General features: G+C 31.5%; 2 protein-coding genes across 12 annotated transcripts in view; one reads left to right on the forward strand and one right to left on the reverse strand.

The window, feature by feature from the left end:
- The first annotated feature begins 680 nt into the window (after positions 1 to 680).
- Positions 681 to 5,266, forward strand: LOC106674091 (negative elongation factor E-like). 2 transcript variants are annotated; one of them, XM_014406563.2, is made up of 7 exons: positions 681 to 854; positions 3,686 to 3,888; positions 4,030 to 4,102; positions 4,177 to 4,364; positions 4,430 to 4,484; positions 4,547 to 4,622; positions 4,671 to 5,266. In XM_014406563.2, the coding sequence occupies exons 1-7, from the start codon at positions 774 to 776 to the stop codon at positions 4,760 to 4,762; spliced, it is 768 nt and encodes a 255-aa protein (XP_014262049.1). In that variant the 5' UTR covers positions 681 to 773; the 3' UTR covers positions 4,763 to 5,266. The 2 variants fall into 2 exon arrangements, with proteins under 2 accessions (XP_014262049.1, XP_014262050.1); XM_014406564.2 differs by having other exon boundaries at positions 4,683 to 5,266.
- LOC106674088 overlaps positions 1,778 to 24,528 on the reverse strand; it is a 31,026-nt gene continuing 8,275 nt past the window's right edge. The window contains exons 2-14 of one of the 10 annotated variants that reach the window (XR_002910474.1): positions 22,466 to 23,810; positions 17,832 to 17,932; positions 17,620 to 17,749; positions 17,388 to 17,491; positions 16,872 to 17,052; positions 16,560 to 16,803; positions 16,307 to 16,478; positions 16,100 to 16,226; positions 13,735 to 13,899; positions 13,448 to 13,530; positions 7,331 to 7,420; positions 1,932 to 2,094; positions 1,778 to 1,863 (exon numbers count right to left, since the gene is read on the reverse strand). Coding sequence is in view for 9 of the 10 variants with exons in the window: in XM_024227861.1 (XP_024083629.1) it covers positions 1,995 to 2,094; positions 7,331 to 7,420; positions 13,448 to 13,530; positions 13,735 to 13,899; positions 16,100 to 16,226; positions 16,307 to 16,478; positions 16,560 to 16,803; positions 16,872 to 17,052; positions 17,388 to 17,491; positions 17,620 to 17,749; positions 17,832 to 17,932; positions 22,466 to 23,770 (2,802 nt within the window). In the remaining variant the exon portion in view is untranslated. Of the gene's footprint in view, positions 1,864 to 1,900; positions 2,095 to 2,136; positions 2,523 to 4,904; positions 5,349 to 5,478; positions 5,599 to 7,330; positions 7,421 to 7,822; positions 9,323 to 12,793; positions 12,843 to 13,447; positions 13,531 to 13,734; positions 13,900 to 16,099; positions 16,227 to 16,306; positions 16,479 to 16,559; positions 16,804 to 16,871; positions 17,053 to 17,387; positions 17,492 to 17,619; positions 17,750 to 17,831; positions 17,933 to 22,465; positions 23,811 to 24,528 lie in introns of those variants that run through there. The other 9 variants (XM_024227861.1, XM_014406552.2, XM_014406551.2 and 6 more) reach the window with 9 other exon arrangements.

Raw genomic sequence — 24,528 nt, forward strand, 5'->3', positions numbered from 1 at the left:
AGCCAGAAAAAACCCCTCAAAAATTATAGTCAAGATTTTGGCCTATTTAATGTTTAATTTTAATTTATTTTAACTTCTAACATTAACGAGGGTTCTCAACAGCAGAGGTCATACAAACCTTCAGGGTCCCAGTGTTTTTGTAAGTATGTTGTGTTTGAATGCAGAGCCGCTGGATTCGAACCAAGGACCTTTACCATTGCAACCACCAATGCTTCCAAATTACTATACTTAAATTAGAACAAATAGCAACAAAAGAATTTTATTAGCATCCATATGGACCTCAGAGATGAAAACATTTTTTTTGTTACTATTTGTTCCAATTTAAATTATAGATCGTAGTCCTGAGTTCTGATGAAGGCATTAAATATAATAAAGGTATAAAATATATATATAAATATCTCAATAAAAGATCGAACGGTGGCACGATAAAGAAAATGTTTTTCTGAAACCTACATCACACCCGACCGCATCTCACGATATATGAATAACTATGTATAATGACTATAGTCACTTGTGGCTGTTTAATTCTCTTTTTTAATATCATAATTTTTAATCTCGTACGTTCTTCCAGATTTGTACACGCAACAGTATCTTTATTTGTTTCATTCTGACGTCATTAAATATCAATGAAATGACGAATACCAAAATTACAGACTTATTCGAGTATCGATACTTTGTCCTGTTCTCTAGGCGGTCAGTGGATTTCGTAGGTTTCCGAAACCTTACATCAAAAACAGACAGTACAAACTACAAAGTACAAACTACAAAGTACAATGGTCTTCCTCCACATCCCTCCGAATTATACCGAAGAAGAGATTATGCTGCAGGCGAAATATGACAAATTGAAACGCAAGGTAACAATTTTTTTTGTTTAAATCCAATTGACGACTGTTCTGTACAGAAGGACTTTCTTTGATTGTATATTATTGTATAAATTATTATGTTCCTTAACTGATTGCCTAGTTCTGCTTAACAGAATTAACTTTCATTTTCCATTTTATCATTCTAGAAGTCAAATAACATTCTCCATCGATTGCCATAGAACTAATTATGCCAAATTCAGTTTCATACCAAGAACAACAAATTTATTAAACTCGTTTTTAAATATAGATATATTTGCCAGTTTAAGAAAATTTTATTGTTTGAAAAATAAATATTGTATCATTAATATTATTAATATTGAATTTGATTACAATTAATAATTATATAGTGTTAATACATGTTGTGCCCCTTACCAGTTAGGATATTAGGAAATAATTCAAAAGTCTATAACATACGCTTAAGTTTTAATATTAAAGTTCTACGCTAATTTCCGTTACAGCTAAACAGTTACTATACGGAAACATTCCCAAATTCCTTACGCTAGATTTAGGGGAACCGTCGAGCCAGATTACTTCCAGATTGAATAAAATGAGCTCTTACCTAGGGCCAGCACAGAGAGCAAGGTCCTCCACATTCTTCAATCGGTTTCACTTTTTCCACTGGTCTTGCTTCGCACTCGGTCAGTTTTCCACTGAACTCTCTCTCTCTATCCTGGCCCCGAGTAGACCAGACGCACAGTCATCACTTCCATTGTTTCCCCGGCTCGACGTTTCCCTTTTAATTATTCCACTAACTATTAACTACATATTTAATACTACTTATTTCACTGCACTACAATACATATTGCAAATTGTTTCAATTCATTCTAAATTGTAATTTATTTTATATCTTTTTATTATAAATATTTCTACAATTTATGTACAGTTCTAACCTTAATACTTTTATTGTTTGGGAGACAGTAAATAAATAAATGGCATCTGCAGTTCCGTTTGCATAAAGTTGGCCTTAGACCGCCTCCAAATTTAACTACTTGTGACGAACCTGAAACCATGAAGCATATAGTCTTTTCTGAATATCAAACAACCAGAGTTGGCCTTTTAAACTTATACTTATTTTTGATTTCCTACAAAATTTCGGACATATAGAAATAACAGTAAACGATAAATGAAGCGTCAGTGGTTCTGCTGGCTGGGCGATTGTTGGGTGGAGGTGAGGAGTGCTAAGGGCGAATTGGGCCCCTTTCTGCAGGAAGGATGAAGACGTTCTCCTGCGCTATTAAGCAATGTAAATGGTTTTTAGATGTAATAAACAAGGAAAAAACTTTTATTTATCATCATAAGATCTCTATGAAGAAGAGTTATCTATCCAGAAGTGTTACATTTACTTAATAGTAATTTCAAATTGTATAAAATACACATTTTTTATAACAAAGGTAAGATGAATCGATCGTCTAGATAATTAACAAATTTGTGATATACAACTTAACTACAAAACTAAAATGATAGGTCGTAGATAATCCTGATGATCTTTCAGTGGCATTTTTTTAAATTCTCAATATAAACCTTTTAATATAATTGTGAGATTTCCTTTTGAGGACTCCAAGGTAATAAACCTGTAGTATGGTTGTTTCTGGTAATGGCCTACTTACCATCATTGTTTTAATCTGATAAATATAGTTAAGCCTCTTGTCATGTTCTGTTCTGCAATTGGAAACGACCAGACTACATTTTATTTAATTTATTTATTTAGTTTTGTAGTGCATGTAAATGAGGGATTCACTGAACAAAATAAATTATCAAAAATTCATATAGCAAAAGATGGTCTTTTGTATGACTTTCCCTCTCACTCTCTTTCTTTCTTTCCCTCTCTCACTCTCAAACTCACTCACACCCTCTCTCTCCCTCTCTCACTCACCTACTCATAGAAACTCGCTTTCTCCCACTCACATAATTTAGATGTAAAGGGTATAGTGTCATGACAAGAAATAGAAAAAGATATTTACAAATAAAAAAAACAGAACCAAAGCTTTTGGCAATTCTATTGTAGTAAAAAATGCAGGATTCCATCAGCAATCCAAAATTGTAACAAAATTGAAAATTTTAATGAAACATTAAGAAGTTGTGTTACATTTAAAAAAATAAGGAAGGAAAGGGAAAGAAAAAAAAAGGGGAATTCTGCATTGTTTCGGTTGAGAACATTTATATAGTGTAGAAGAGTATATAATTTTTTTTTCAAGTTGATGTATGTACAGTATTACCTAATCATGTTAAAAATTTAACAAGTAAGATTAGTAGCATTCTATTATTGTTTTATTAGAAGATATTTTTATATGTATACAGTGTAAAAGAATTGATGAGATTTCTGTGACGTGTTGGAGCACATTTTAAATTTTTAAGTTTAAAAATTGAATAGAGTTAATATAAAAAATGAAGATGTAATTTCACTTTAAGTGTAAGAGTGGTCCGAGCGACAAAACATTGAGCTATTACGTAAATAAAACGTTAATCAATCAATCTCAAACTCTTTCTCTCTCACTCAATCACGCACACACTCTTTCTTGCTCTTACACTCCCTCACCCCTTCCACCCAAAAAAATGTTTATTTCTCTTTGAAATTCAGACTTCTTGAATTTTTTTCAGTTGATTACTGGAATGTTTGGTTCAGGGAGAGAGCACTGTATTGTGTTGCTTTATATATAGCTATATCTTGATTAATATTCCATTTAAAAAAAGAAAAAACTATTTAATATAATATAAATATAGAGACAAGAGTTGGGATTCAAAATTTGTGTTATAAAAAACTAGATACTCAGGGAAAAGTTATTATTTATTTCAACTGTCTCAAATTATTTACTTTCTCACAGAAAAAAGCACTTCACGTAATGAAAGTACCGCGTCAAGAACCGGAAAGAATTACTCCAGTCAAAGTACCGCAGAATGACGGAAGGGATGCACGAGAAATAGCTAAAAAGCTACTCAAAAGTGGAGCAATATCTGCTATTAAGAAAACTCCAAAAAGAGATGAGTTGTCTGGTTTCAAGCGTCCTGGTGGTTCCAGTGGTAGAAAGTAATTTTTTTAAACTTTTAATTTCATTTTTAAATGGTGTACAGTAGGGGAAATTAAATTGAAAATTAATCCTTGTGTAATTTTTTCTATCTGTAATGATTCCTTGTTATAAATTGTTACATATTTTATTTTTTAAACTAGAAGTGAGGCATTGAGGTTAAGTGGTTATCATCCCTTTGCAGGTAACATTGAAGAATCTCGTCCAAGCATCAAGGTGAATTTTTTCTTTATTTTGCATTGTTTTGTACATTTTATTTTCATTTGTTTAATATGATTTCCTATTTACAGAAACTTTACACTTCTATGAATAAGACTGATGATGATCCTGATTGGTCACCCGAACAGAAAAAACAAAGTCCAAAAGTGAACAGAAGTTCAGTTTTTGTCAAAGGTTTAGGTGTTAATGAGACCCTAGTTAAAAGAACTTTCTCAGAGCATGGGGAAATTGCAAATATCAAAATTGATACCGAAAAAAGGTATTTAATTCATGAAATCATTGTTTTTTAACAAAGAACACAAACTACCTTTTTTTTTACCACAGACAAGGCGTTGTAACTTTCAAGAACCCAGAATCTGCTGAATCATGCATCTCTGCCGTATGTCTTCAGTTAATTTTTTGTTAAATATACTGTTGTTTTTATTTTTGATTCTTTTTTAGTTAAATGGAAGTGTGTTCAATGGGTACCAGCTTGCAGTATCATTTAATAATAGACGACCTCCTAAATCAGCACAAGGTTTACTTTATTTCAAGTTGGAATGTTTAAATTTTGTTTGATAAATAGACATGCTTTCAGATTCGCAGACACTAGCCGATGTCGCAGTAAATAAGGACCCATCTCGGGAACTTGTCATATATGATGATGTATTTTTTTAAAAAGACTTGTGATGCATAAAGTTCCTTGTAAAATTAATTAGAATATCTATCATTAACGTTGTAAGAATGAAGAACTGATTTATTGTGTGTTTATGGTTGAGTAAGTTATTCTAAATACTTTTCTTAAAAATAAACTGTGAAGTATAAGATAAAATAAATAAAAATCTAATTTTTCCATTGAAATTCATAAATTAATTTAAAAAGGTATTGTTATGTACATACTTTGAACTTACTTGTGATAGTCACACAAATTAACAAGTTACAATCTTGCCCAACAGTTACATGTACTTAAAAGAACATGCATTATGGACATATATTTAGTTCAATAATACTGATTTAATTAAAAAATATTTATTTCAGTTAACAATATAATAATGACTGAGTATAAAATGTGTCCACTGGTAACAGTCCATTTCCATAAGAGTATTAGTTTGATAAGTATTCCATGTTCTTTGTGTTAAAAAAAAATTATATGGTTTTCACAATAAAGATCTTTTCTCTTGGTATTAGATTTTTATTCCATTATAATTGGTCGGGATTTCCATGGTTGTTTTCATAATGACCACAATGTGAACAAACCCTACAACTCAAAAATAAAGATACTTATTACGAGTACTACAATATTATATTAACTGCACTATCTTTTCTGTCTGTACATATATGTATTACAATTATTTGTTGCAGATATAAACAATTAAATCAATACTTTTTCTTTTCATTTTCAAAATTATAAATTTTAATATATGCATAATTATCTGGAAGGTTGGTTGTCTTGGGGGAAAATAATGATTTTCATACAAGTAATTAAATTTTAACTTTTATCCTCTTCTTTTCTCCTAAAAGCATTATAAATTCAAATTTTCTGAAATATACTAGCTTCGGCAAAATCTTTCATACGTGAAAACCACATTATTTTTTGAATACATTTCCACTTTTAAGCGTTGAAAAATACTTAATTGGGATGAGTTGCGTTGAATGCGTTGAAAAATACTTAACCATGATTACAAAACGAATGCGTTTGAGAGACACACCTGAAAGGCTTTTAAAACATAGTAATCTATGATGTTGTGTTAAATAATAAAATAGTTTCATACGTTCCTCTATTATTGCTACAATGCTGACAGGAACTCTCAAACAATTCTGGTGGAAAACAAATCCAGTCAAATTAAAAATTGTAAATAAATAGAAAAAATATGGCTAAAGTTTTTCATGTTACTTCAATTTGTTGAAACTTACTTCACATTAGAAAGATATTTTTTTGTTTTATGAGTATTGGAGAGGAAGCCGACAAAGAAAAACAAAAATTGAAATCAAGCTTTCAGCCTATTTAATGCTTTCATCCGGAGTACAATCTACAACTTGAATTAGAATAAATAAGATAAAACAATTTTTTTTTTTTAGCATGCCTTTTTTCTATTTATTTGGCTTCCTCCCCTTGTCCCCAAAAAACATATCAAAAGATATTTTTTACAGAAAACTATTTTTAGTTGAAAAGTTTTTACTTATTTGCCAAACCAGAGATTTCATTGGCAGGGATTTTCGATTTCTGGATGAAAATGCCAGACCTTATATATGCAGAGTTGTTTATCAATGTTTAGAAAACCCATCTGCTCCTTCCCCCTTTGTCTCCCGACCTCAATCCCATAGAGCACATGTGGGCTGCATCGAATAGAAGGCTTTATGATCATCCACAGCCAGTTGGCTTGCCACAACTGATTGCAGTGTTGCAACATTTATGGAGTGAAATTCCTTTGAAATTAGTGACAACCTTGTTAACAGAGTGCCTGACAGGTTCACAGATGTTAATACACAGTTTTCACATCATACATGTATTTGTAAAATTTAAGGCCTTAAAGATAATCTCAATAAAGATCGAAATGCTGGCACAATAAAGAAAATGTTTTTCTAAAACCTACATCACACCAGAGTGCAACTCACGACCTTTCAAATAATAATTAATACACAGTATTAATTGTTTAAAAAATGATTGTGTCCAATAAACTAAATTATGAAATTAAAAACTTTTTTGTTATTTTTCAAAATCCCTTAATTAAATTACCCTTCAGTAAAAAATAATTTCTAATAAATTTTAATGCAATTTATAATAAAAATAAAACAAAAATCCTGGGGAAAGAACTAGGAAATTGGCAATATCCCTATTCATTTTTGAATAGATTATATTTATAAGCATGAATGGAGAAAGCACTTTGCCACCATCCAAACTAAAGGTTTATGTTGGAAATAATTTTAGGGTAGTGTCTCACTAGATTAGCCAGAATGCTCAAGTCCCACCAAATTTAGATTATCGCTTTAATAGTATGAATGCTTTTTTTGATTGACTTAGGACATTTTAATCATATGTGGAAGGGTTAAATGTCAGAAAGATAAAGGTAATAAAAAATGCAAGATAGACACAATGTAAGCAGCCAGCAATGGCTCTAGCAGCTAGCTGACTTGAAAAACTAAAACAAACAATTATAATTTGGTGATAAATCTAAATAAAATAGGGGAAAAAGAGGAGATACAGAATTAATTGTAGATGTAAAAAAAGAGAGGAAAAATACCAACCTCATCATTGTATCCATTGATTCATAACTATTTCGATAAAAACATAGTCCTGATGTCTCATTAAGCTTTCCACAAGTTGATATTTGTTTGCTGTAAATCCATTCTATTAGAAAAATTAAAATATATAACTCAATTTCAGAATCAATTGATTTAATTAGATTGATTTCTTATAAGACGGTAACAGAACGTTATAAATGCTAAATTTAATCTTTAAAAACTGAGTTTCAGTCTAGGATACAATTTTCTTTTTACATGAATAGAAAATGCTTATGAAACTACTGCTCATTTAAAATAGTACATTGATACAAAATGGATATTATTTTAAATAACTAGTATTAGTCTATATTATATCATTGTTCGAGTTGTACCTATTACTCTTTGGGGTAATGTTACATGGTATAGCACCTTATCTTTCTTCTACACACTCCACACAAATTTGTGAAAGCCGACATTTATTTAGAGATTGCATTTTTCCATATTGCTATATCTATATTGTCATTTTATAATAGTTTTCAATAACACAGAAGTAATTATAATTAATTAACAATTAAGCTCCACAACAACTCAATGAATTACACAAACAAAAGCCATATTCAAATACGACTGACCATCATAAAAAACGAGAATAAAATCACTTTACATCTTCACTAACATACATAAAATTATAATACAATAACAAGATGAAAAATTAGAACTATATAATATCTTGGCCATTGAGGAATTTCTACAGAAATTTTGTGAATGGTAAATTAGTTACATCAAATTATGGAACTCCATTGTAAAAAATCCTAATGAATAAATGAACTTTTGAATTGAATTTAACAAATTAAATCTGATAAAAGTTTTAAGAGTTTAATATTGAAATAACCTTTTCACTGTAGCCTTGTATCAACAAATTACAACCAACCATTTTTTAATGAATTTAATATTATTGATTTATACTAAAACAATGAAAAAATACAAATAACAAATGAGATGAAACATTATTTATACAACTGAGATTCTTTTTAATTTATTAAACTAGTATAAATTATTAATTGTGTGTACGTTCATGTTTAGGTTACAGATATGAGTATTACATACATATCATTTACTATATTTGTATATTCATGAGTGTGTTAAATGTTACTGTACAGATTAATAGACTAGACTATGTTACTTTTCTTACAATAAAGGTGAACACATATTTCTCAATTATTAATATATAATAAGGCAATTACTCTAAACAGAAATCAAACTTCCTTTTCAGTTTGATTTTTCGTTTTCCCTCTTTAATTTTATTTTAAAATGGAAATATCAACTGATGATACAAACAAAATGGAAGATCAACTGGAAAATATAATTTCCATAATGCTGTTAATCAAACAACAAAGTTAATACAAACATCTTTACAGGATTGTAACAGGTACAAATGTAAAAAAGAAATAATAAAAATAAATAAAAATAATAAAATAAAAACAATCAATTAGAAGAGTTACAGAGTAGTTCAGTAAAATTACCGATATGAAATTATTGAACTTCATACTCTGACTGAAATACATTTACCTTAAGTGTTAAGGTCATTATATCGGTTAATTAAGGTCAGTTTTGTAATATTGTTTCATATATTCATTAAATATTAACTCAACTGACCCACTTAGTGTATAATATTGTTAGGAACTTTTGAGAGAAAATTATTATGGCAAAACTAAAATAACCTAAAAAATAAAAGTGATGCTCTACGTAAAGAGAGGTTATGATACAAATACACTCAAGTAGTAAATATGAGTATTAAGAGGAGCATATCGGTTAAATAATGCACTTGTTTCCAATGTCTATATGGGTCTATCTTCATCAACATAATCCTCAGAAATGTTGTAATCATCACAGGTGACTGTCAAATTAGGATGGTGCCACTTTACTTTGCTGTTATTGTTCATGTAAGTGTTTCCCCCAAACAGTTTGTCCAAATTTGGTGACAATGTATCATCATCAGAATTGCAATCGTACAATCTAAAATTTTTGAAAAAATTACTCCTAGATAATTTTTTAATACATATTTAAAGTTAAAAACTGAACTATTTTTTTAATCTTATCTGGCTTCATATTACATAAAATAGGAAAATTTTAATTTAACAAATGTGAAGTTATGTTAAGGTAAAAAGATTACACTTAACCCAAATAATTTTATTATATGAAAACATAAATTAGTGAGAAAAAATCCTTCAACTCCAATCACATTAATTTAAGAAAAATTAGTTTGAAAATAATGATCTTTCGTGGATGCTTGTTGGGGGGGGGGGGACACCTATGTTCAGAAATAGCCAGAAATGAAGAAAATCTAATTTTTTGTAAGTGAATATCACACAGTTAACAGAATCCATCGAAGAACTAGACATCATCAAATAATTAAATGCAATGTGTAGTGATTAGTGACCGTTAGTCTATGATTATTTGGAATAATCTTACATCCCAATATCTGGATAAGAGAGTTAAGCAACATATCTATGATTGCCAAAAACCCAAGCAAAATCCTACAGCACTAGCTACCCACCATTTTGAACACAAACACAATTTTGACTCAACAATCCAAAAATATTACACACAGAATAAAACAAACAAACGTAGCATCAATTACCGAACAGACACATGTAAACTCAGGGACCAATGTGATGTTTTTTTCAAAATCAAAATACAAAAGTCTAGAAAATAAAATATTACATCAACACTACAAAGGATTGAAAATTGAAATTTCTAACTAATACTGGTCACAGATAAATTGTTAAAATATTTGCTAGTTCAGTAATAAAATTTTAAAAGTATTAAAAAAATCAAACCAAGTAAGAAGATATAGAAAGTACATTCAAGATGGTATTTGTATTATAATGTGCATTTTTTCACAGAATCAAACAATCAAGTGAAAATATTCTAATTCACACATTTACATCATTTAAAAAGTTTAAATGACAAACTGAACTTAAAAGGTCTGTTATTAATTATTAACATCAACATTCAACTACTTGAACTCTTATTACACGTAATGTACATACACAATTTCGGCTAATTTAAACGATATTCCACTACTTCATTACTAGATGCCCATGCAGGGAGAAAAAAAAACACTAACAATCACTGGATTAACAATATTTACATAATTGATAACATTCCATCACCAAGTGTTTTATATATATAATTATTATATACCACTCCATACTATAAGGGGTATAGGGTGAGTCATTTAACATTGTCAGCACTAATGACTACGAGTAGTATACTTAAATTATATTTTAATTAAAAACTTGCATTCCTTTTTTGAACAGTCCCCTCACAAACATGTATTTTTTGTAAACAAGAAAAATATGACCTCAAATTGAATTATATAAGGAACTATTTATGGTAATTAAGATTTGGCATAATTTGAAGTGGTTACTTCCCATGCACTTAGTACGAAGTTAATTCAAATTACTTGTTAAAAGTTTCATGCTATTTTTTTTCCTTTTTATGTGTTGTGTTATTTAACAACCGTTTAATAATTTGTTGAACTAGTGAAGAGCAGTCAGAAATGAAGTATTTTAGATAAACACCTTTTTCATTTTTTTCGACATATTAATCTTTATTAGGTTTCATCTTCAGGGGCTGGGTGAATGAAAACATATTGGAAAAAAAATTATACAATATAGATGTAAACAACAAACATGACACCACAAAAATAGCATCACATTGAGTATGAAATACTCGGTTCAAATGCCATGTTAATCACATTTTTTGAGTGTGCTGTATATCAATATTTATTAGGAAAACATAATGTGTATGTACACAAGAGTTAAATAAAATAATTAAAAAAAAAAAAAAAATCCAATCAACATATTGTAGTACCCAGGCCCTGAAGATGACCTCAATAAAAGTCGAAATGTTGGCCAAAAAAATTAAAAAGGAGTTCATCTAAAATACTTCATTCCTGACTGCTCCTCACCACTTCAACTAATTATTTATAACTTACAATTTATTATATTATATTCACTTTGAATTCCAAATGAACAATAAATAAAAATGTACAAATTATAATGAATGAAAAAAAAATTCAAATAAGATTGTTCTCCCTCATAACAAGTAAGTATTAAAAAATGTACTAACAAACCCAAATAAACATAATGTAAATAATAGTAGTAGGCATGCCACATAACAGGTATTGCAAAGATTCTCAGATATTGGGCTCGGCTCTGCTTTTTAGATAGTGATAATGTTTAGTAGTTTATGTTCAACTTTTGACTAGTGTTTATGTGTAGTGAATGAACTAATTAGCAGAAAGTATATGAATAGAATATTTATAATGACTTGCATATTTTGTGTATCCAGTTACACAAACACATGCTCTTCACCTTTCTGGAATGAGTGATATGTATATAGCAACATTTATAATAGATTCACTAATTTTGTGGTCTGCTTGACCAATTAATATATTACAATTAATTAAGGTTTTTAGCTGAGATAAAAAAGTCAATGGCACGAGCGGGATTCGGACCCACGATCTTCGGATAGATATGCCGCTGCTCTACCACTTAAGCAATCGTGACCTCGATCCTCTCGGACATCAACATCCTATCTCAACCCCACCTTTTGAGTTTTCCCTCCTTTTTGCCATTTTTCAAATGTCGTGTAATAGGATTGGATTCTCGGCAACAAATGAAATGGCCACGGAGAGCTTTAGTGAAGTATACTTCCTTCTAATTCATTAAATTCACTAATTTCGTGGTCCGCTTGACCAATTAATATATTACAATTAATTAAGGTTTTTAATGGATCGAGGTCATGATAGCTCAAGTGGTAGAGCAGCGGCGTATTTAGCTGAAGATCGTGGGTCCGAATCCCGCTCGTGCCATTGACTTTTTTATCTCAACTAAAAACCTTAATTAATTGTAATTTATAATAGACATATTTAGATTATTTTAAATGTAATTATTAATTTATAATTACATTATAATAGCATGTGTTAAAATATGAGTCAAGACCAATGTCGTAATCCAGAATGCTAAATGACTGACTGGTCTGTCGTTATGTTTGTATGAAGTTAAAAACATCCTATAGGCTAGTGCTTTCTGTAACAATAATGCTACTTATCAATTGTTGTCCAGTAAAACTACTTTCAATCAAGCATGTTATTGTTCTTGAATTGCAGTTAAAATAATATAATAATAATTATATTATAAGACTAGAAGTGCAAGATATTGACCTAAATTATCATATAACATATAATATACGTGACAATTTAATAAACTAATAAGCATTGAGAGATAGCAAAAGTTAAATAATGCAAAAGTGTACAACAAATTCAAAAAGATTCTAAACGCAAGAGTGCCCACAGAAAGATGATGGAATTAGCAAACATGACACACAAATAATAATAAATGGGGGGAAAATTGTGTTCATTAATCTTGCAAATACCATGCAATAAAAAAAGACAAACCGTATACACTTTGTACTTACTTAAAAAAGTTAAACGAGTTACAAGGGCTATATTTCATCTTCGCCCTCTCTGGAATAATTAAAACATTTTGAACACACGTGTTTCACATTACTTATAATGATTCAATTAACTATTATTATTAATGCAAAAAAGAAGTCCCAGAAAAAATCTATACATGTGAACTACCTATTAACATCATATAGTACTATGCATTAAAAACATCTTGCAGAATTAATATAATGTAAGTTTTAATGCCTTGATTAGAGAAAGAATATTTAGGTTCAAAAGGAAATATATCATATTAAAACTATAAAATTTATATTAAAATTCAACAGAAATAAATAGACACAATTTTATTGTAAACCCTTATATTCAAACTAGTTAAACACTCCCATTTGTATCAGGCAATCATTAAAACAGTGTCAACCTTAGATTTTACTATTGCTAAGATTCACACTCACTCTCACATTCATTGTTTTTGTGTGGTGATTAGTGACTGTTAGTCGATGATTATTTTTCTTCCTCTCTCTCTCTCTCTCTCTCTCTCTCTCTCTCTCTCTCTCTCTCTCTCTCTCAAAAAAAATTCATTTAATACATTTTCAATATAAAAAACAACTATTACTATATACTATTTTTAATATGGGTGGCCAAAACCAAACAAAAATATAACTTACAAATGGTCCTGGACATCATTTCCTCCTTCTTCAACAACAAGTAATTCATATTCCTCTGCTGCATAACGATCCCAATCAGAAATCTTAAAAAAAAAAAAAAATATATATATTAAAAAAAAAAATTAGAATCAAAATGATATACTGATATATTCTTATTGGTGTGAAATTGAAATGAATAAATTTTCACCTGTTGAACATCAGTTGGCTTTGCATTTATATAAGAAAAAAGACGTTTAATCTTACTGTTTCTGTTTAAAAGTTGTTATTAAGATTAAAATAAAACTAACCTCATTGTCATGGTCACGTTGTGATGCAAATGGATCCCTCTGTTCATGATCTAAATATTTTTCTAGGTTAAAGAATGTATCAAAAAATATTGGTGTCATTTTACATTTCTTTAAATCACTTAATGATATTTTCCCAGGAATAGCTGGCCTCACCATATCGAGCATCTGAAGAAGAAAAAAAATCAATTTTTATTTGTTGGATGTAGTTTGATTGAAAACATAGGAAAACTAATGTTTATTTCAGATAATTAATTTGGGAGAACTTCTGTGCCAAAACTTTAGTAGTGTGAGATGACTGCTTTTGAAACTTTCACCGAAGATGAAATTTAACGTACAATCAATTCAATAGAAAATAGTTTAGTATTATGTTTTAATAAGACAAAGTTATAACAATTTTTAAAAGTTTAATTGTTGATTAAATGATAATAAATTAATGAATTATTTATTTAGCCAGTAGTTAGTGTAGCCAGTGATCAAGTATGTGTGGAAGCAAGAAATCTAGCCTGATCATACCATCAAACTCTAACCTGATCAAAGGCTGTCAGGCTGAAATTGAAAACAGAGTACAGACCAGGGACTCGAAATGAGAATATATCTGAAGAGACAAACAAACCAAAAAAAAATTTTTAAGACGGTTGAGTCAGCCCAGGGAAGAGAGCTGAGTGAAGGTTTAAAGCAGAAGTCAAAGACTAAAGCCAACAGTTATTAAAGCATATATATAATAATCATGAATTATAAAATCAAATATAAAAAAGAGCTCTCTTTAGAAAGTTTTAGTTTTCCCCCTATTAACCTTTTTGGGACTAGCATAGAGATTTCTAGTTTATACTAGCTTGCTCCCTGGGCCCAGTAACAAGTTATCTCGTTAAGGTTTGTTTGCTTCCCTGGTCAGGTGATGAGTTTCTCATCGTAATGGTTTTCTGCCTTTTAGGTTTAGCTGGCCTCACAGTATCTATTAAGATGAGGTTATATCCAATGTGCAGCAGACACCTCGGTTGTGAATGGTGACATCCTACATCCTTCCTTTCCTAACTCCAACATCACTCTTTTTCTACTCCTGTTCCCAATCTGGCCTCTCTCTCAAACTTTTGCGAAATTGTGACACATTACTGGAAAACTATTCAACCACAATATCTGCATCTCATTGGGAATGTCCTATTTTCGTTTACCTCTCTCCTCTATTGTCTTCCTGATCTTTCGCCTCTTGCCTGCCAAGTGGCCTTAGATATTGTTTTAAATCGTATGTACATGTGTAGAGTTGAACTAAATAAATCAATAATCAGTATTTTTTTTAATGGCCTTATGAGCTCGCATATTAGCTATATAGGATGTACATATTTGTTTCATCATATATGTGTAGTTTGGGGGTAGTATGAAAAAAGGGCCAAGGAAGATGGTGGGAATCGAACCGACGATCACGGGGTTGAGCCGAGAGTCCATCATGCTGACCACTTGGCTAACATGGTCCCCTGTTAAAATATATAAAATATATAAGGAAGCAAAAATCAATCCCGAAAAGATTAAGCATCCACCCTGTATTCGCTTCTGCCCAATTTCATTACTCAAAAATTTATTGAAATCCATTTTTTCTTTTTTAACCCTCATGCGGTGCGACTTTTTTTTTTTAACTTGTGGGCGCAGGGCTGTTTGTTTTCGTGTGTTTTCATACAATATCTCATCCCAATCCTTAGAAATAAGGGTAATTGTGATATAAGCTCCATTAGAAATGATTAAAGATTAGCAAAATTGATTCAAAATGACAAAACAATGAATCACAAGATATATGAGATCAACAGATAATATCAGTCTTTTGAAGTAAATGTAGGGGGGAAAAAAACCTTATGAAAAATGAAACCTGTGGAAGACATTATTCATTATCGACTGAATAGTTTTGATTCAATGGATGTTCTCAGTTTTAGAGAAACATTTCCTAAAAACACCCAGTTCCTTATGCGAAAATAAATTTACCCATTGTAGGTAGGTATAGGAAGGTACCTACTTATAATAATATAATTATTATATTAATTATTAATATAATTATTACTTTATGATTAGTAGGTAATGGTAATAAGAGAGAAAGAGAAAGAGAAAGAGAAAGAGAGAGAGAGGGANGAGAACGATAATAATAAAACATTTTTTTTGTAGTAGTATATAATTATGATTCTTTAGATAATAACAAACAGTGCAGTACTCTGAAAAATGTTAATATATTATGTTAAAGATGTATTATTGAAAAATAATTTGTGTTACTTTTAATATCAGTTTGATACCTTGCATGTAAAATTTATAAAACATCATTTTTACCATTAGAATACATATAATTTGTAATTATACTGTTATTACTTTTATTCATAATGTCACTGACCTGGCATAAACAATCTTCAAAAGGCAAACATTCAATACCAATTGCTTCCATCCTTTGCAATTGTTCATCATAAAAATATTCTAACTCATACATAGAAAGGTACCCATCACCATCTAAGTCCATACATCTAGAGAAAATCACCATTTCTTTATTTAACAAACAAATAAAAATAAACTAATATAGAAAAGTAAAGTGTTCCTTACTTACCTAAACCAATATTCGATAGCTCTTGGATGTGATTTATCTTCCTCTGCTAACAAAAACCATACAAATTCAGTGTATGACATTTTTTTCTGCGTGTGAGTTTCTTCATTTTTTGTTTGCTTTCCTCTTGTTACTGCCCCGGAAAATATTCTATCGATCAACCTCGAGGAAAGTGCTGTAATACATTTTTCCAGTAACAATAAAAAAGCTTTTCAAACTAAATCAATATGTAGTAAAAAAATAAAAATAATAATACCATGATCACAATGTCTTGCAAGATCATATTTGTCAATAAACAAATCATGATCTCTATCCAGTTCCCAAAATTTACAATATATTACATAAAAATGCTCATAACTAAAGTACTGAGTAATTTGATTAATGTCTTCTTCTTTTTCTAACAATGAAATCACAGATAGAAGATTACTTCTTCTCAGTTCTAGTAAAGTTATTCTACCAGTCCAAGAACTGTTGACACAATAATAAATTCTTGAGATTACCTAAAAATTAACAATTCATTACACTGCTGAATTATACAGCCATTCAAAAACAAAGAAATGAATCTTACAGTGTGAACGTATCTCGAATGAAACTCAACAGCTTCTTTTAAGAAAGTCAAACCTGGGTGTGTGTCAACAACATCTTGAACTAAACTCATAAAGTCTTCAGGTAACAAATAATTTCTAGCTTGCCCACGTGTAAGTATTTTCAAAAATCGTGATGCTGCATCGTGATAATTGCTAGTGAGTCTAAAAATATTTATTACGATTATTTAATAAATTCATAAAATACATATTACATGAATTCATAGAATACATAGAAAATCATGAAAAAAAATAAATAAAAAATAAAGGTGAAAGTTGGATGATTAATTTTTAACAGTCAATGATTCATATTCATAAAAAAATAATAAGAAATTGAAAAAATAAAACGTATTATTTAAAATTTATTTATGTATAAAAGAAATTATAGATAATAATTAAATGCATAAAAAAAAAAGTTTTTCTAAACCTCCATCATACAAGACCGCATCACATGATCTCCAAATAATAATAATTAAAACTAATTATAAATAAACACTTACTCCCGCCAAAAATCCAAAACCATATTTAATTCTACATAGCCTAGTTTTTCTCCACCACAGGCAATAAACAACGGTGCTTTCCAATAAAGCGGGCAACCACATGCCTAAAATAGAAAAACAAAGTTGCATATAAACTTTAAAAGGTAATATTGAAATCCAATAAAATGTGTTAATCCAAAAGCATTAAAGCGACTAAAGTATCCATGCAAGTTATATGCTTAGTTCGAATAACCTTTGTCACTGCTCCAAACTTCTCAATAGTTGCCTGCTGATTGGGCAAGGTCTGAAATAAAGCCTTAAGAGCTTCTTGTACGAGGTGTTTTTCAGCCTGATTGCTAACTTTGCCATGGGGGAAATAGAATCTACAATAAGATTATCAAAATGAAATTGGATATTATAAAAGTAATTAAAATGTATAATAGTATGCCATTCTTAACATTATACCTGGGTAAAAGAAGGCTTTTATTTGCTTTGGCATGTCGTTGTAAGGTAGTATGAGGTACAGGACCTGGTTTTTGGCATGATAAAGAATCCCTTGAGAAATTCTAAAATGGTAAAAATAAATTTTTTACATTATTAAATTTAAATATTGTATAATGTAGTAAATATATGTAAAACTTTTTTTTGTGCTTGAAGAAAAAGGTAGTACATAAATAAAACTTTTTTTTGTACTTGAAGAAATGGCAGTTTATAAAACTTTTTTTTTGTACTTGAAGAAAGAGATAGGAGATAGAGAAGGGATGGAGTAAGGAATGAATGAGTGAGTAATGGAAGGAGACTGATATAGAACTGAAATGAGATAGAGAGATAGAGGAGAGAGGAGGGAGTGATGGAGAGGGAGGGAGAGAGGGAGAGCGAGCGAGAGAGAATTATTTGGTGGGAATGTTTTAATCATATTAGGTTGAACAAATAAGAAATGAAGACTTACGACGAATTTAACCCACGATGACTAACGAGTTTTTATAATTAGATGAATAAACAATTATTTCATCGGCGAAAACAATAAAAATAGTAAGCACAATTGAACAGTTTATTTACATTTGTCGTTAAAGTTTGAAAAAAAATTCTGAACGGTGAATTTAATTTAAAATTACTACGAGATAAAAAAAAACTAATAGCTAGATCGTTCAAATAATTGTGACTGAACCGGTATTGCATTACTTTGCGCCGGGCTAATACCTAATAGCGCAAGTATTGGTTTCTGCACCACGTGAAAACTCTTCACTTACTGTTAGTAGATATTTCTTGACATATTAAAAAGAAAATTACCTTGTTATATGACCTAGGTCTCGGCTGTTTCCATGGTTTATAAGGGAATTTGGGTTGTTCTTCATCTTTGAAATGGTTTGCAAGTATATATTGACAAGCTAAACACCATGGCCTTACCACCATGTCATCTACATCCCCCTATCCAACACATGCCCTCACTTCCCGACCCGTAATTTGACCTTTACCGAAATTTAAACCATCTCCAATTACTTAATAATTAAAAAAGTCAGCGTCACTTTGCTAGCAGGCGGTTGGAGGATGATCATAGACGATTTAAGAGGATTTCAGCCGTCGGAAGAATAAGGGCAACCCTCAAGAGAGAGTATTTTAGTAACACTCAGCTCATCCAACCCTCGGTTATTTTTAAACGGTGGAGAGGAAACGAAACGTTCTTACACTGACTTCTGAGATACATATGTTTCTTTCCTTTAACACAAATAAATTCAGGACTGGCAAAACAAAACTTATTCCTTGAAGAGGACGGATTAAAACAACATATGTGACCTGAGGTCATGTGTAATGTCGTAACAGATTCCCCCCACTCGAAACTCTCGGACTGGGACTTTCACTATTGAAAGTGAAGGATCAGAAATCGAATAAAAAGGAAACTGATCGATCTAGGGTCGCTTCTGAGGATGTGCCGTGCTCTGACAGCAATAGGAGTACGAAGAGAGATCGTGGTTGACTAGACGACTGGAAGGAGCGGAACCGGAAATTCCAACTATCGGACCTTAAGCAGCTCTGCACGAGGGCTTCTTGTGAAACGAAAGAAGACTGGAGAAGCCACACCTCACTATGACATCACAGAACTAAAGCCTACACATGCGAACACTACGCTTCTCTGCTATTACGCTTTTCAAGGACGAATATTTCATCTTAGCCAGAGCAACAGCACAGTAATTCTTCTCAATCCGAACAAATGCCTGACAAACATTTACGAAGATAAAGGAAAAGAAAAATGAACGAGTACTTCTTCTAAACAACGAACGTTTACATTTTAATTATTAATATTACAATTTAAAAAATAAAAATATAGAGTTGGCAAATTACTAACGAGGGTCTAAATAAATAAACAATAAGAAATAATGATGGGCGTTAAAGCATTCTGAAAGCATCCCAAAGATTTTTTTAAAACTACAATTCGACCTAAGAAATTGAAATACCTAACGCAAAAAATAACAATTACATTTTCATATCATCAACGCACTATATGTACTGACATTTACTCTAAAATACTCATGGTCACAAAAATGCTTTGTAAAAATGAATATCGGGAGAAAAAAAAGTTTGATTATGAAAAGATAGGAAAAAGAGTAAATTTGTTCCACGAGCATTTACTTGCTTCCACTTTTCTACCTTATTCTTGAATGCCTGCTATTGTCCTAAATTGATTCAACACCCCTATCTATAATGTCCTAATACACAATTCGGATTACGAAACAACATTCTTGTCCTCAGCAATTACAGGAATAATAGAACAAATTAAACAGTATTAAAAGGAAGGACGTGTGCAACGACACTTTAATAGACATCCACAAGGTTTGGCACCCTGAACCTCTATACAAATTGAGGAATGTTCTCCCTGATTCTCCTTATCGTGTCGCATTTTCTGATCGAACGTTCAATAAATTACCAACAGACATTACTTAGATCATCAGTAATTCGCCAGGAGTTCCATTATGCACATGGGTCAGTTTCTGTACTTTCTCTACACAAGCTTCCAATATTCACTTCTTCAGATACCATTTCAACCTTCTCGCAGATGATATAGCGACCTTAACACAGACGGAGTCACTCAATCAGTTGCAGATTCAACACCTAGTAGAAAAACTGAGAATAGTAATAATGTGTTGAGAGGGTATTTACTGAACTTCACAACCTCTTACTTTGTTTTACTTTTTAGTGCCTATTCGTATTTCGGTGCCCCTTTTTATGGTTTGTTCGATATTGGAACTCCGACATACAGATAGTACCGTCATTGGACTCGAAATACGTGTAAGAAATAAAAAGCAAAACTGAAGAAAAAAGTTGTGAAGTTCAAAAAATACCCCATTGCATGAAACAACAACCACATGAAAATTTCAACAACAAAAGGAGGAAATCAGCGTTTGTCACATTTACTCTGCGTCGCTTTCACATTTCTCTTAAAGCGCTCGTGAACATAGAAGAAATCTAAACTTCGTAAACGATCAGATAACAACGAGTAATATTTGACAAGAAGTGACTATATTCACCACCCGATTGTCGGAATTCGTATATTCTTATATTTGGCGCTAATTTGAATGTTCGCCTGCTGTTCGGTGATTTTAAACGCATCCAGAGTCTACACAGACGGTTATTACGATATTACACCTAGATAGCTGAAGGTTCATCCGTAATAATCCACTGGATATCCAACATGCATGGACTTCATGCTACACTCATTAACTGTCAACCATCCAGACCATCATAGAACATCTTGCTGGAAAGGTTAGAACGGGAATGTTATCGATTACGACGATGGTATGGTTATGGTACGGTTCAACCATCTCCTGATCTGACAATCGCAGTCGGACAAACTAACCCTAAAGGTACAATAATAAATTTGTTTTAAGAAAAAGATGACAGCGTCGTTGTAAAGGACCCACTGGGTTTCGAAAGAATGATCAATATTGTCCCTCCCAGAACTGGTGCGGGGGCAAACTAATGCGATTCAAAATAGGCCATACACGGTTGACACAAGGATACCTACTTTTGAGCCGAAGTCCGCGAATGTCTTCCGCACGTTGACAAAGGTCACAAGAGTACCCCGCAGCAAATTGTAAACACCCTGTTCCGCGTTTTGGAATAAATGTTAACTGTTTTCAATTATGTTAATCTTTAGTTTTAAATGTTTGTATGAGTGAATTGACAGGGTTCAATAGCAGAAGATCAACGTACCCACAGCCCTGACGCTGACTTATGTTAGAAGTTTAATAGCCATATATCTTTTATTTTGACAAAGAACAAAAATTCTTTTTAAAACCAGATATTTCAAGATGTGTAAACACGGCTTGGCTCAGAACGTATTTTTGTCGACAAAATAAATCAACCAAATTAAAATTATTTGAAATATCGTTTAAGCAATCTACGTTAGCATTCTTTAAATTCCAATTTATAAGATAATACGAATATAAGACACACTTAAAAGAGAGATGACTTCCATGCAAGTGGGTGTAACCACTTATCCAATACCCAAGCGACAATGGAAAGAGCTACTTTATTAGATACAGAAGAATTCCATTTAAAGCGCTAAGCTAACAATAAATATTAATAAAAAATGTTTAAAATAAATCAGAAAAAATAAATCACTGAAAAAGTGGCAAGATAGGATAAAATCGTCAATTTAAATTTTTAAAAGGATTGTAAAAAGCTACATATTTGCAAATAAAATACTATCATGACATAATGAAATTCGATTATGATTTACAGGTAAATGAAGAAAAATTAAATGTAAATAATAATAACAATCTGCGTAGGTTAAATAAGAATACGAAATCTTACTAATATATGCAGATAGTTAATTGCTAATATGTAGATAATTGAACTACTTTATCTATTTTGTTCATTTATTTTTTATTCATCAAATATATATATCAACTAATTAATCGGCAGAAAACGATGGCTCTATACTGTTCTACTCAAGAACAATTTGTGAGTAGAAACATTATGCTGATTAACTTACGTACTTACTCCACCTTAACTATTCCTAATATTCTCATTTTTCTTAATTTATTACATATTATTGTTCAACCTTAAATTATCAAAGCAGTAATAAACAATGGGCTTACCGTTAATCCTGGTTTTCTTTTGTCAAGGCCGAGTTCCGCAGGACACTTCTCGAAGATGAGGACTCGTTCTGCAACCGAACCTCTCGTCAGGAAAGGTCTGACAGGATTTCCAGAGTTAGGCCGAGGGTACTGTTTAAATTCAGGATGCGGCACTGCTTCGCCAAGTTTTCTAGAACACCTCACAATTTTTTTGCCGCTTTGAGTATAGTCCACGTATTCCGTTCTCTGCTCGGCTTGTTCTTGGTAACTTTTAATTACTTTCTTTACAATCCCCATGGTCTTATCTTTGAAAGCTTTCTTTTGAAGGAGACTAGGCTTAGTATCTCGCTCCGGTATATCCTCTCCGATTATAATGCCGCTCTTAAGGGCATTTATTAACCGTTCTTCCTCCTTCGCGACTTCGTCTATAAACTCACTTTTCGGAGGAGCATGTTTGATCGAAGAGGATTTCCTTGTTGCGCTTCTCTCAGCACCGACTGCTCGATTTTTAAGTGGCCAAGTCTGAAGGCCCGTCGTAGAAGAGTGCTGTAATTCTGATGATGTTACATCTATCGAATCGTCAATATATTGAGAGAGCCCTTCCGATCTTCCGTTCGGAAACGTCGGAGATTTCGTATAGCCTTTAATAATATCATCTCCCAAACAACCTCCCCTCACTTTATCGTTTTGTTCAAATTTTTGTTTAGCGTACTGAATGGAAGACAGATTTTTCGTCGGAGAACACTTTTGCCTGGCAAGCCTGGCTTTATCTTCAACAACGAAATTGTTAACTAACTGCTCGAGATTACTGGAATTCAAGCTGGCTGTCGATGATAAGATATCAACCGTTTTCTTAGGAGAAAGACTGGTCGCGAATTTCTCCGGCGTAACATTGTTACACGAGAGAATTTCAGTCGGTGCCAAACCTCTAGATTTCCAATTTTGGTATATAGCTTCTGCGTGGTCTGAAATCTGCTTTGCGATTGCAGCAATGTCCTCTTCAGGTTCAGTGAATTTCCTTTGGTTTACAGTTGTGGCCATATCAATGTATCTTCTATTAGCAGGCTTACTCAGCTCTTCTTTCTCTAGCATCAACAGTGCCGTTTCCGAATCCCTCTCGACAACAAGTACAGGAACGGCATAGCCAAAATGGACTGTGTTGCAATTCACCTTCTCATCCGAATTTTCGTTTATGAGACATTCGTTTAGATTCGGACAATGTACAACACGATAATTACGATGGTCTACAATACAATTTTGGTACTGGATGAAATTTGAAGCTTTCAAAACATAATTACCAGGCTGAGTATGTAATTTAGTTTTCATGTTACATCCTTGCCATTACGTTCAAATCATCGAAAGCGATCTGAAACAAACAAAAATAGGTTTTGAATAAAACAATCGATCGTTGATTGATTTATTTTCTCAATAATAAACCCTGGGGACCAAGTGTTTTAGAAAAAAAAACCTATTTCTATGTCTATACGTTGGGTTCGAATTCAGAGCCACAGGTACTGTTACAGTTATGATTCGCCGTGTCAACACCTAAACAGTTGCGGGCATCGCACGACGACCTCATTATTGAATTGAAAAAGACTAGTTTCCCAAATTGTTAATTTTAAAGGTTCACGAGAATGTGCCAGATAATATCTTGTTCAATTTATTTTTATTAAAATTGAATGATCACACAAACAAAGTGACTAATCAGTTTTTAATAAACATTAGTGCCAGTGTAGAAATTAACCTATTAAAATAATTATAATTTAAATGAAATTTAATTTAAATAATTATAAAATGCTAATACCAGGCTTAAAATTATAGCTTACTAAAATAAGGTTGGGTGTAAGTTTCACTAGTGTTGTTACTTATTAACTATACTTAATAACTGAAACCTTTAAAAAACAATTGTACATGTATTGTGAAAAGTCTTAGTAACTTATATGTAGAAAAAACTCACCGACCCTGATATGTGAACAAACCTTTCTGAATGTATAAACAAGAGAACCATTCAGACTAATTTCTTTCACCTAACGCTCCATTCGGCGAATGAGACTAGGAAGAGTATACATAAAATGTCACTATTC

The sequence above is a fragment of the Cimex lectularius genome, unplaced genomic scaffold (genome assembly GCF_000648675.2).
Source record: "Cimex lectularius strain Harlan isolate CLEC.00 unplaced genomic scaffold, Clec_2.1 scaffold177, whole genome shotgun sequence".
Classification (NCBI taxonomy): domain Eukaryota; kingdom Metazoa; phylum Arthropoda; class Insecta; order Hemiptera; family Cimicidae; genus Cimex; species Cimex lectularius.